General features: G+C 39.4%; 1 protein-coding gene across 3 annotated transcripts in view; it reads right to left on the reverse strand.

The window, feature by feature from the left end:
* LOC118221071 (cytoplasmic phosphatidylinositol transfer protein 1-like) overlaps positions 1-14,421 on the reverse strand; it is a 44,074-nt gene that overhangs the window by 15,573 nt on the left and 14,080 nt on the right. For all 3 annotated transcript variants that reach the window (XM_035405724.1, XM_035405725.1, XM_035405726.1), the window contains 3 exons: positions 6,203-6,351; positions 699-787; positions 438-445 (listed from right to left, as the gene is read on the reverse strand). In XM_035405724.1, the coding sequence (XP_035261615.1) occupies positions 438-445; positions 699-787; positions 6,203-6,351 (246 nt within the window). The remainder of the gene's footprint in view (positions 1-437; positions 446-698; positions 788-6,202; positions 6,352-14,421) is intronic.

Consider the following 14,421-nt stretch of genomic DNA (forward strand, 5'->3'; position numbering starts at 1 on the left):
CAAACACACATCTACATCACCATGCATGCAAATGTATTCACACACACACACACACACACACACCGGTACATGCATACACATACACACACGGAAGTCCACAGACTGGCTGAGGGAAAGGGAAGGGAAAGGGAAAGCAGTTTTCAGGACAGTCCAAGAATGCTCCGATGTTAATACTATTCTTAAAGTGAAGCAGTAACCGCTGTACATCACTTCAGATTTAACTTCTCTTTTGTTAATAAAAAACAAACACTTAAGTCAATATAAATCATGACTTCATAAAATAAGAAATATGGTTAACCATTTAAAAAAAAAAAAAAATTATTTCAGAATTTCACTGCTGTTCAGGATTGTGGACAGTTTGAGTAAATGCACTTCACAGAATAAGACAAGTTATTCAAGTTTCAAACAGCAACCAAAATAATAAATAAAAAACTTACTGTGTATTCTGGATCCAAAAGCCAAAATAGTGCATGAAAGGAATAGAAAGCGTTATTCTCTCAAATTAAAGTATGAAGACATTTTATCTCTCAGCTAATTATACACCAGCATATTGAAAATGTGCTAATAATGGAGCAATATGGATTTTACTATTTGAAAAAAAATGTACCAAAATGATTCATGTCTTAATGTAAATGCCTCCCAACTATGACTAGCCATCCTTTGAACATTCCCATATCACAGTGTTGTATTAATCTTACCCGTTATTGTATATGGATAGTAATTCCAGGCCTTTTCTGTAATGTAAAAAATACGGGGGACAACGGCTCGTGCCCAGCTGGGAAGTTTGCTGAAAAACACAGAGGAAGAAATGATGCGATTGTGCAAAATACATGCATAGCCCTTAGCGCAGCTAACAGCTAATATTCACTAAATATGCCACCTGATACAAAGAAATTTTCTAAATGGTAGCGGAGGAGCACTAAGTATGATTGTGGCCCCAGAATGCATTATTCAAGCCCCGGCCCCAGAGTCATTTCCAGAGAACTTCCCTGATTACACAGAAGAAATCCAATTATTTTTCAACTGATTGGGCACGAAAGCCCTTGATACCCGACGGTGAGCGTAAGGCGGACTAACGCCGTTACCCAGAATAGAATCCGGTTCAATAAGAGGTTACTATAAATAGAAGGACTGATTGATTCCACGTTACCCCATTCAACAGAAAAGGCAGGCCTCTCCTGGGAGACCAAGGCATGTGTCACCAATTACTGCTGGTTAAAAGGCTACACCAGGAGAAGGACATGTGGATGGCTGAGCACTGATGTGATATTAACCTAGAATATTAACTGGCTTATTAGAAATCCACACGCAGCATTTTTCACAATCCAGCAGTTGATAAGGAATCTGCTGCCGGCGGGAAATTATACATATGTCTACATTAATGACATCTGATCCCTAAACAAGCAATACGTTCTGAAAAGGTACCGATGTGTCAACTGGTTGTGTCCACTTGTAAGAAGCTTAGGCTGCATTTCCTCCATTTGCTGAAGCATAACTGGAGCTGCTTTCTAATTTATCACAATCTATAATATCAATGCCATACAAAGAATAATTAGCCAAGATTCATAAATAATTATACTATCTGCAGAACTGGAAGGAAATTACAGCCTACCTACAAGGCTATAGATCATTACCTACAAAATATTTGACATTTCACAGGATGGTCAGTTCAATTCACTGTGAATTTTTCAATTCCACTGTGCCGTTTTAAAAATTGTAGCAATACATTTTCTTTTCATTCATACTCATTAATCAAATGCATTTATAAATAACTGCTGCAACGGCATTGCCAGATAATGGGTACAAGCATGGAATATCTTCAACCATCTCAAACTTACAAAAGGGAACACTGCAGGTCACATACCCACTCAGTCGTCTGAGTTGAATCATACATTAGGAGCAGTTTATAAAATAACACAGCCAAACCATGCAAACTAGGCTATATTAATGTGTGTGTCAATATAGGCTAACTATCTGCAAGAACTGAAGTGAAGCTAATGTATACTTTCGCGGAAAACTGGAAGATATTTCAAAAGACGGTTCAAAAGCTGAAAACAACTTCCAGCAGATCAAGATATATTCATGATATGTAATGTGCAACACCAATGTGACTGAGCTCACGTGTATCCTGCTTCATATATATGATATGACCTACGATGAATTTGAAACTCTTTTTTCCCCAATTTGAATGTTAGGTGACCTGGCTTCCAGGTGCAAAACCAGTATTTTCCATATGTAAAACTAGCATTACATTACATTCCAGGCATTTAGCAGACACTCTTATCCAGAGCGATTTACATTGTATACAATTATACAGCTGGATATATACTGGAGCAATGCAGGTTAAGTATCGTGCTCAAGGGTACCACGGCAGTGTCCTACCGGGGAATCGAACCTGCGACCTTTAGGTTACAAGATCAACTCCTTAGCCATTATACCACACTAGCACCAAAGCATGTGACCCTACCAAACAAAGAATTAGCACATTGCGAACCTAATGTGTGAGAGCGATATCAGGAAATACTACTTTCCTGAACTCCGGGCTACAAGAGCAAACACATCGAAAGGCACAAAGAATGTCATATTATAAACACATTAATGCAGTTCAAAATTCAGACAAGGGGGGTGGCTTTCAACTGAATTAGCATTAACCATATTTCTACAATATAGTTGCTATGGCTTATGCTCTTGCCAACTACACATTCAAATTCACATATCAAAGCAATGCCACACAATGAATCTCTCTGTCAAATTAAATGGTTATGAGTGATAGGAGCAATTGCCACAAGAAGATTCACCATGTCCCTGGCTGTGAAACCATTAGCATACAGCAATGAAAATCATGTTAGCTACACAAATCTGTACATCTGTGGCCCCATTACCATAGTTGTGGCAAATGAAGCATTGCTATCAACATTTTGTGCACCATAATAAAAACAGAATGTGCTAACAGTGCCCGACACTGGTCCTGCCAACATTGGCACAAGCGATGTGTCACTATTTATCTTCTGTCGCAGAAAAGACCAGTATACACTACATTCTGGTTCAAAAAATCTTAAACTCTGGCCATTCATTCTGAGTTTATCAATATTACCAACACTAAATGTAACGCTATGGCTTCAAACCCTCTTGCACAACCTACGTGCACAAGTGCATATTTTGTGCATTTAGCATCACCAGATGACAACATATTTCCCACTAACCAACAGGGCCACACAACTGTATATACTACTATTTTATTGTAGGAACACAGTATTATATATGCAAGGAAAATAAAACCCTCAAACTACCAAGTTACCTAGCTAACAAAACATTAGTCGTGGCTATGCTTGTCAAGCTAGCTGTGGCATGTACGAGTCTACCAGGCTGTCAAGACAAAAAAAGGTATAATAGCTGTAGTAGGTTTCAGTAGGTTTAACTACTATACCTACCTACTACTGTCAGTAATAGTAAATATCAGATTCAGAGTTCAGATTTCCCTGGAATCATTTCCTATATTTATTTCATTTGTGTCAGTTAACACTGTTTTTCCCTGTGCCAGAGAAACCACCAAATAACCCTGATCATACAGAAGCACTCATATTCTGGCTACCTAAGTGAGAGCGTTCTGTTTATAAGAGATTCAGATGTATTCATCAAAGCTAAATTGCTCTGTGTTAGGTAATACAGCTCACAGATACAGCAGGGCTCATTTTTAATTGTATCACTCCATTATAATTGCATCACTTCTGACAAACTGTTTGCTGTCCACTGCAATGTGATACTATCCATTTCCAATCCCTGCTGGCAACATAACACATTACATACTCTCATAAAATACATTATGTATCTGAGGTAGTGGGCTTCCAATAGCCAGTATGTACATCGTTCAAAAGAACCATCGCTGAATATTATTCATTAAAAGTTTAATTTTGAGATGTTTATGTTAAGATGGCATACAGCTTAATTACAATTTGTGCAAATGGAGAAAATCTACCACTGAAGAACATTTTAGCTCATACATACCTTTTCTAACCAGGAATTGTCCCTTACCAAACTAACTGAAAGTTCACAATGTAGCTTCCACAGCCTGATGCAGATTTACTAGAAATACAAAAACATTTTACAGACGAGACAGGAACTGGGAGAATGGAAGCTGTGGCTTACTGATGACATTAAATCAGCTGCGATATGATACCAAGAACTGAGCTTCACAGAACTGACCTAATCCTTCACAGACTCCCCAAGCTAAACTGTATTTTAGTCAAATGAAACCAAGATAATGTGAAAAGGATGAGCTACAAGGTCGCCCTTGTGCAAACCGCTTGAGGTGAAATATATGCATATGCTCCAATGCAAGAGGAGGGAGTGCATAGTGGAGAGTATACATCTATACATACAGTGAGCCCCGTAATGTTTGGGATAAAGATATACCTGTATGTACTTACATAGCCTAACATCGGTACCTAACGTAAACTCGTTATCTAACCTTAGCTGACAGACTCCAGACTTACACCCCCCTAAGCAAACCGTGCCACTTTTTTTGAGGGTGTAGCTTCGTTTTGTTTCGTTAGGAAAACAAAATGTTGTGACCACAGATGACGCAAAATTGACACAAACTGAAAGATTACGGATAGACATTTTAACTTAGTATGTATGTACGGCAGTATTACAAGAATTCATTTCCCACCCTGAAAAAGAATCCACTCAGCGTCACCGGAAATGTGCTGGACAAAGTTAAACTTTCCAAAATGCTCCCAGCCTCTGCTTAGTGCTGCAGTAGAGGAGGGCGTTGTTCACCCTGGGGCTGCTGGTGAGGAAGAAAGAACACTGGTTGCTGAGTGATGCCCCTTTAAAAATCCACTCTAAGTTAAGGCAAAAAAAAAAAAAACATTTGCTGTGACATTCCTACAATGATTTAAATATAGTAAAATTTTATACAAGGACACAACATTAGGTCATTTGAGGGGGGGGAAAAAAACCCAGCTCATTTTACTCGTATTTAAAATAAGCAAGCGCTTTGCACTGGGGGGACCAACTCCAAGGTGAATGTTCACTTAGAGTACAGTGTGTCCTTTAAGAGACATATTCACAGGAACTACAAATCTTTCTACCTAGCTACATATATATCTGACAGACCTTTTCTCTCATTTCTCTTTCCTGTATGTTATTTTGTTAAACAAAGGGAAATATTTCATACTTGCTACAATGATATTACCTCTGGTATTAAAAAAAAATATTTATTTCCAACTGGAAAATGCAACACTTTTTCCTTGTGGTCTATTATAAGCAATAAAGTAAACATCTCTAATGAAAGGTATGTCAGATAGCCACATTAATGTATTTTACAGAAAATGGTGAGGAATTCACACCCTTTGGAGTGTTCAGCTTTGTGGCTGTCTAATGGATGAGCAAATTGCCCATAGCCCCCGATCACTCTTTCTAGTAGCAGAACTATCGGCAATAGCTGGCTCATTAAAAATACACTTCATTATAGAGGCTTGTGGGGAAAGGCGAGTAAAAATAGATTTTGTTGGGAGATTTGGTCCTATGGTGTGAACAGCTCAAAAAAACTGACACGCAAGTCCATGCCACAAAACGTTGCCTGGCAACAAGAGCTGCACAGAACACTTTTTTTTTTCTACCGAAAAAGAAAGATGCATTTATATCAAGAAAGCGGCATATGGGGAGTGAGTAGGTGGGAACACAAGCTTCTGGCTTCGACTGGATGTGATCAGACAGTTGAGGGAGTCATTTTTAGATTCTGATTTAGTGCTGAACATTTCAGAACTGGGGTCTAATCTCATTTCCCCAAATTGAAAGCAGTGTGGGCAGAAGAGGGGTTAGTCTGTGATCACAGGGAAAACAGAGACAGGATAACCTTAAACAAAGCTGTCCCTAATCATCACCCTTAATTGGTGTCCCATACAGAATTGAATGTAGTTCAATATTAGCGGTAGAGGTACCCCCGGAGGCAGCACGGTGACATTAATCAAACTCTATTGACCACAGTCCAAATGGATTAAAAAACATTGCCATGACCCTCAATGTGCATTTCTGTGGTCAAATTGACCATTGAAATAATTGTTATCACTTTTTATTTAAATAATTTACTTTGGTCTGAATTAAACTGAAGTATGGTAATGCCACAGATCAAAGACAGAAAGGAGCACGACTGTCCCATATGCAGGTGCTAAAATAATGCTCCATTAGGAAGGTCTACCTGGACAGGTGAACTCTCTTCTCTGTGAACTGGCCTTCTCCGTGCACGGGGTCCACGTGCGGCTCGTTGCGCACCACCTCCACACCTTCGCCCTTGTCGCTCTCCTCGTGGCTGTGCTTGCTGATGGTGTACAGCTGTCCTATTCGATACTGCGGGGGAGAGAGGTGTGCATTCAACAACATGGCTGAAACTCGATGCACGCCGTAGCTATGTTTAAAGGGCAGCTTTGGCTAACACTGTCTACGCTTTCACATAAAACATTATCCTGTGGGCTGGTGATGTGGTAGCAGCACGCGTGGAAGGACAAGCTGAAGACGTGAGATGTAATGAGAGCCAAGTTTAGGCATACGAAGCCAAGAATCCTACAAGACATATCAACTAAAACACGCTGCTGTCAGGCTAGGAAATCTGGACCGTGGATGCACTAACATGCATGCATTTCTATAGACACAATAATTGCACATAGTAAGAGGAAAATCCTAAATTTATATGCACGATTGGGGCAAATATTATAATGTAGCAACGTATACTCTATCAAAATATCCTGTAAACTTCTGAAGTTAATAAATCAGCTGCTAATTATATGAATTCATTTTCACTCTGCAGAAATCTTCAGCTGAGGTTGAAACGGAGAACAAGACAGCATTTAATCAGCTACGATGAACCAAGTACGCACATTAGCATTGCACCGTGTTAAGACTGTGAAACTTAGTTACGCCGATGAAGCCATTAGCACGACACGTGCATTTAATAACACACAAATTGCCTGCCACGTTTCTCATCCATCAAACTGATGAAGTGAGCTGCTCTAAATGGAATTGTACAGGGAAGTAGATATTGATGAGCTCTTATTTCACACCCTTCGCAGTGCTCCCCGCAGGAATTTAATCTGGAAACTGCTGCATAAACAGAGAAGCACAGAAAGATTCAGGACCCCGATAAATGTTTGGGTATCCGGGAGGGCATAGTGAGCCTCAAAGGCTATCACTGGGAATGAGCTCGTGCAGACACAGTGTAGCTACTACTTAGCCAAAGCCAAAGAATCCTGCTTTATGCATTTTTGCCATTTTATGTGAGAGGTGGGTGATACTACAGTTCTTACAGGCTCCCTGACAAAATATGGAACATAATCTCTGATTTTGCACCTCAGTGCATGTCCTGCAAGTCGCAAATATTTTACAAATACAGTCATCCACTGTTACACCGAATGTTCTACACTATGTGGAACTGATATTGCTTGAAAACTGGAGCTGTAAAGCTGGAGCTCCAATTATTCTGTAGAGTTAAATACTACAAAATACTAAAAATACTAACTGGACAAAAAAACACAAAGTTGCATCTGGGACAGAATGCACCTCAGGGCAGAGAGGGTCGAAAAGCTGCAGCTTTTCAGTACGCCCACTTGCACACGCAAACACAAACACGCGCTCTGCATTCCTTCCCCCCACAGGCCAGTGTCGCTCCCTCCTGCATCACTGTCTCCTACTCAGCCCCTGACGTCACGCTGATGTCAAGGGTGGGCTAAAAATAGCAGCGGTGTAGCAGCAGCTAATGATCTTCCATCAGTGGGGGCAGTAACGTGGAGAGGTGGGGATCCTGCCTTTTATTATGCGCCACGCACATATCCTTGACATCAAACGATCTCGCCTCATACCATTAAAACCATAAAATGTGAACTTGAGCGTTTCGATTTGCGTTTGAGCAAACGCCCTGCCGAATCACTGAAAACTCAGTGGGAAACAAAGGGAAGGACAAGTACTGCAAAAACTGTACAGTTAAATGGAAATGCATTGGTACAGTGACACAATTTTTGTTGTTTTGGCACCTGTACTCCAGCGCACTGGATTTTAAATGAAACTATAAATGTGAGGTTAATGTGCAGACTGTGAACTTTAATTTGAGGGTACTTACATTTTTGGCGAACTGTGTAGGAATTTTATACATAGTCCCTCTATTTTAGTATTTTAGTAGCAATTGGACAAATTAACACAATGTGAAACATAGTCCTCATATCTAGTAGTTGGTTGCAAATCCTTTGCATTTGCTGAAGTCTGAGACCCACAGACATCACCTGAAGTCTGCGACCCACAGACATCACCAAATGCAGGATATCTACCCTGGCAGGCCTGCACTGCAGTCATCTTCAGTTCCTGTTTGTTTCTGGAGCATTTTGTCTTCAGCAAGTAAAATGCATGGTCAGTTGGATTCAGGACGGGCAATTGGCCAGTCAAGAACATTCCATTTTTTTGGCCCTGAAAAACTCCTTTAGTATGCTTGGGCTTATTGTCCTGCTGCAAGGAGATGCGCCATCCAATGAGATTTGAGGCATTTGGTTGGATCTGAGCAGATGAGATGTTACTATACACATCAGAATTCATCCTACTCCTGCCATCAGCAGTCCATCATCAAGGAAGAGCCAGGTCCAGTGGTAGGAATACCTCCACCATGTTTCACAGATAAAGGGGGTGCTTTGGATCAACAGCAGCTCCTATCTGTCTCCACACTTTCCATCACTTCGGTACATGTTAAAACACGGCTCATTTGCACATAAGTCTTTGTTCCATAACTCTAGAGTTTTCTTAATGTACTTTTTGGCAAACTCTACCCTGGCCATTCTGTTCTTGAGGCTTACCAGTACTTTGCATCTAAAATGAAGGCAATGAGCTTATGCTGGTGTAGTCTTCACTTTATGGTGGCCTTTGGCACATCTGTTTTATATCCTGGCGAGGGTTCTTGATTTGTTTGACAGTTGAAAAGGGGTTTTTCTTCTCACTTGAAAGTATTGTTCGTCATCCACTACAGTGGTCTTCTATGGTCTATCAGGTCATTTGCTATTACTCTGCTCCCCAGACCGGTCTTCCTAACAATGTATCAAACTGTTGATTTTGATACCTCCAATATTTTGGCTAAGGCAATATTTTGACTATTCTTATTTTTCAACCTGATGACGGCCTGCTTTACTGACATTGAAACTGAATTTTGTCCTCATGTTAAGACAACAGTAACACACAATGCAAATTTCACACGTAGATTCAAAACCCTTTGTTGGCTTTCTTGTGCATGAACTAATGATGCACAGCTGGCCAAGAAACAGCTCAGCATCCAATAGACAAATTACTTTTGCTGCCATAAAATGGGGTGAATATTTATAAAAATGGCTGCAGGTCCTACACATATCACCAGATATGTATGTGAATACCTTCAAATTAAAACTGACAGTTTGCACAAACTCATATTCATTGTTATATTTCAAATCCAATGTGCAGGAGTACAAAGCCAAAACACCAAAAAATTGTGCAGCTATCCCAATAATTTTGTATAAAAAAATCTTACTCCGTAAACAGGCAGGAATACACTCTGGACAGGCCACCAATCTATCGCAGAAATATTTTTAAATGAATAGTTAAAATATGTAATTGCAAATGATTAACTAATTCACATGAGTTTCATCGGTGTTCACTGAACTGAAGAATGCCTGAGAAATTCTGCTTAAATAAACAAACTTCTGCACTACACCCTTCTGTACTGCAGGGTTGACATTATCAAGGTATTTCAGGGTATTCTGATGGGACTAATCTTCTCGAATCAAGAAACAGATTGTTTTGGGCAGCTGGGGGATGACGGATGCAAGTACCTCAGGGAATCCACAGCTGACTGATTGTATTGACAAAACATATAACAAAAAGATGGGGGAGCATAAATATTTTGATCAGCCATGATTGAATGATTTTCTAATGTAAATGTGGGCACCCAACACTGCTACAGTCACAACTCATCCGTCACTCTAGTGTCTAGTGACTTAGGTGCATTAACTGACTTAACTACTTAACTACTGCTTGTATTTTTTCCATAGACTGCGTTGTTGCCGTTCTCGTTGTTTAGTGTTAATCAGTTTAACCTTCAGGGTCCAAGTTGAACTATGCGGTTGTTCCCTGCACTTGGACCGGTACTTCTCTCTAGGGGTTTCGTCATACTTGTTCCTGGTTATGGTTATACACTTTGTTGTACGTCGCTCTGGATAAGAGCGTCTGCCAAATGCCTTTAATGTAATGTAATTTAAAATAGAAACATACATTTGACTTATCCATGTCTGATTTTGGGGAGCCAAGTCCTCCAACAGTTTCTAAACTAGACAAACCAAATTTCAATACCATGAACTTCCCCATGCACATTATGTTGCTTGTGCTTTGTTAAGCCATGCTATTTATACTTTTAAACTAAACATTTTTTTCATGTTTTTGTTAGATTCCAACAAACACCCCCTCAGAGCATGGGCACATTTGAAATATTTTGTATACACTATGCCCCTGGATCAGAACTGCGTGTTTGGCACATTACACAATGCTGCTTTACGATTTGTTTGTAATTGTACATGCCAAGCACATCACTGTGTACTATGCAAACTGATGGGAAAGTCTTCATTGTCCTTAGGACAGCTCCATTGGTACTTGTTTGTTCATAAAACCATTTTGGGTGAACTGCCAACCGACTTGAACAACTTAATAGTCCAATAAAGAAATGGTCACTACAAGCTCAGATCAAAAAAACATATTTTATCACGTTCCCCAGGCAAGAACAGAGGAGAGCATGCTTTCAGCTATACAGCTCCATCCTCCCGGAAATTATTTGCAAAAAGATTTGAGGGTGCATTATTAAAATTGATTGTTTAAAAGATCGAATTGAACAGTTGATCACACCACAGTCCTCACGTCATAAATTTAAAGCAAGGTCATTGAAGAACGTACCTGAGGGAAATCCTGCTGATGAAGCGGCGATAAAGTCTCTTGACATGATGGCGAGCTGAAGAGACGCCAGGGCTGAGAGTTGTATCATGTGTGCTTGCACTGCACACATGAGGTGACTACAATTTTCTCCCAACTTTAAACAGTAACCATCAGAATTCAAATTTTTAATCATTGAAACACAGGTTGCATATTGTAAAAATAGCTAACATTAGTGTTTGCTAATATAAAACCATAACGGATAATGATACGCTAGGGAGTCAGAAACGTTTTTAGAGATGTGATTTCTATCAGTGTAAGCATAATAAATGTGGAAAAAATTAGGTCGCTTGTTAGATTTCCAAACAAGCACCCTGTTAAAAAAAAAAGTTTCAATTTTTTTCAAGCATTTGCATGGACAAAGCATGTAAACTCTGTCATTGAGTGAGAGAGAGACAGACAGAGAGGGCTTTGAATGTGGACCCAGCTCAAATTAGGCTATATTGTTAAATAAAAAGATAAAACATTCTAACTAAGTACCATTTTGTCATGGTAATTAGGCTAAGTTAATTTAGCAGAAGAATTATATAGTCCTATATTCTTGAAGATAGAACATCTAGATGGACAATGTGTTCTTTTAATTGTTCTCACCCCACCATAACTCAAAATACAGGCCTATATTGCTTCAATATTTACAAACAATACAAGGGTTAACAAACCTTTTATGGTTTTAAAGTGCATGTAAAACTACTTTTTAGCTCTTGCAAACTGCTATTCCTTGTATCAAGAGCTCGTCAGAACTAAAAGATAGATTTAGATATTTTAAAAAATAAACACTTAAGATGTTATGTTTTCGTAGTCTTAAACTTTTTCGCCTTTGCTAACCCCCCCCCCCCCGTCGCATACCCACGACCACACCACGAGGAAACACAGGATCCACAGGAAAAATGGTAGGCCTATTTGGTATCAGCAACAAACTTTTCATACTGGTCAGGCCCTAATGACAATCTCAATGTGACTACTCTGGTTAAATAAAGTACAAATAAATAACTATTTGCAGCACACCTGTTTAGTCTGAGTGGTGGAATACAAGCTGGCCTCACTGTCCATTACACCAATGCGACTCACACTGCCAATTTTTCCTTTATATAGCTGAAGAGCACTGTTAAGGGTAGACTTGCAAACAGCAGTCGCCAACTATCAGCAAGGTGTGAAACTAAAATAGGTTTCTAGGTGTTTCTATATCAGGCCGCTGTTTCATTCATACATTCATCTGTTCATTTCATGTTACTGCCAGCTTCAGAAGTCACTTTCATAGCGCTGAGTTATGGCACGAGTGGTATGGCAGACCGAGAGAGGCAAACAACGTCAAGCAAGAGCACTCAAGCTGACTGCATAATCCAAATGTTAAAATTCATGTCATTCGTTCAGGCCAGGCCTTAATTACGGCCACACACATTGCCCAAATTTATAAATTCTAGTTTAAAGTGCTATTAAACATTCAGTTTGACATCATTTTAGAAGATCTTTATCTTTATTTTAAGGGTAACCTAGGCCTATATGGGGTTTCCTCCCCAAGAGAAGATGCCAGTAGTGATATTTACAGGGCAATGGGGTGCAATGGCCAATGTATCAAATTTATACAGAGATGCCAACACAGCAGAGATCAAAGTCACAAAGAAAATGCTGGTTGTAGTATATAGCTATACCATAGCTCATCACAGAGCTCAAGTTTCGAAATGTCTGAGATAGACGAGCTTGACCACAAAGGGGATGACGTAGAAGAGTGGTTGCCCAAGGCTGGGGGGAAGTAGCGTAACATTTAAAATCTTTCCAAAAATATACAAATGTCACCTAATTTCTATTTTTAAACAGTTTCCCCCTACTAAACCACAGAAAAGTCAGCAGATTCACTGGGCATGTAAGCATGACAGTCTTCAAAGCGTAAGCCTTACATCCTTCAAGTCTACGAATGTAAATGTTTTTTTTTTTGGTTTGCCAGTTCTATTGACAATAGAAGTTGATGTTAATCTTTTTGTGATCACTGGTTTCTTTTTTCCCCATCAAGAAAAAACAGCATATATGACAGGACAAACATGAGTTGACAAGGCAATTAGCAAATTGTTTTAAAATTAAATTGGGAAAAAAGTGTCTCATAGTTCAGACCCACATATTCACTTTTGTTTGGGGCCTGTTTCTGCAAACTACCCTGGCATTTTGTCATATTTCTATGTTTAACATGCAAGCTGATTCACCCTGCCATGCTTCACGCAGATGTCAGTTCTACAGCACTCCCAGCAAAGTCTGATATCATACTACATTTGACAAAACCCAAATACCTGCGTACTCTTCCCTGAATTTCTTATATTTTAGATACCAACAACCTGCCAGCTTTACAAAGGCTAGTATATAGGCATCAATATGGTCGTGGTTTAAAGCAAGAACACACACTTAATGTAACCTGTTGTTTGTTCGTTGGTATGAGATTCTGTTTCTTCCTGTTGTTGTTTTCTAAAGTGCAAAAATGTAAATAGGCTATGCCTTGCAAGGAAACTGTTCATAATGTTAACTGTATTTACAAAGCCAATGCACATATGGTCTGTTCCATCAACTTGTTTTAAAATTGGTAATTGACCATTTTGAATGGATTCAAATTTTTAAATGATTACTCGCCTCCCTAATTTACGCATACTGCAGCACACACACATCTGCTGAGCAGCACATCAATTCACCTTTTGTCTAGCTTTCCTCCATGACAAATGCATCGCTGTAAATGAGCTGCCAAACTGTAAAATCAGATGCAAGACTAGCATGCAAGACATCACTCAAAGAGACAAGATCACTTCAGATCTAATAAAAACTTTCATTTTTATCAATACGCAGCACTTGTGTCCCAGTGCACAGCTTAAATCCTTGCATGGTGTACGAATGGTGAATAAATAGTGAGATTTAAAAACAGAACTCTGAATATGGCTATTTAAAATTGAATGGATGGCACAGAAAGGAAAGGTAACATTAGAGAAATAGGCTAAGTGCCAAACGAGGCTGCTAGCATCTTACCTCAACTACAAACAAAAAAAAAAAAACTACTCAGAAGTTCTCACTAACGTTTAGCCTACTTTTTGTGTGCTTTCATGCTCAGCAATGAAAGAGTTTCGCTTGAGTTCTAACCTTTATTTATGCCACTGCCCCCAGAACAAAGCTACGGAAAGAGTTAATTCATATGTAAAAAGATCATCTCAGTAACTCCTGCTTAAGGTGATAGCCTACATGGAATGCCACCAACCAAAACGACATTCAATGCATGTGCTTATGTAGAAGCACGTATACAGTCATACAGCAGTTTCTTGGCAATTATGGAATGAAGAACTGATCCTATAGGTATATTGATACTGAGTATGCAAAGGCCCTTTGTGTTCAGATTCCAAGTCAGCACATTAAGCTCCATAGAGCAAAAGCAACAGGAAAACATGAATCCAGGTACTAAAGGATTTCAAA

The sequence above is a fragment of the Anguilla anguilla genome, chromosome 2, assembly GCF_013347855.1.
Source record: "Anguilla anguilla isolate fAngAng1 chromosome 2, fAngAng1.pri, whole genome shotgun sequence".
NCBI lineage: Eukaryota > Metazoa > Chordata > Actinopteri > Anguilliformes > Anguillidae > Anguilla > Anguilla anguilla.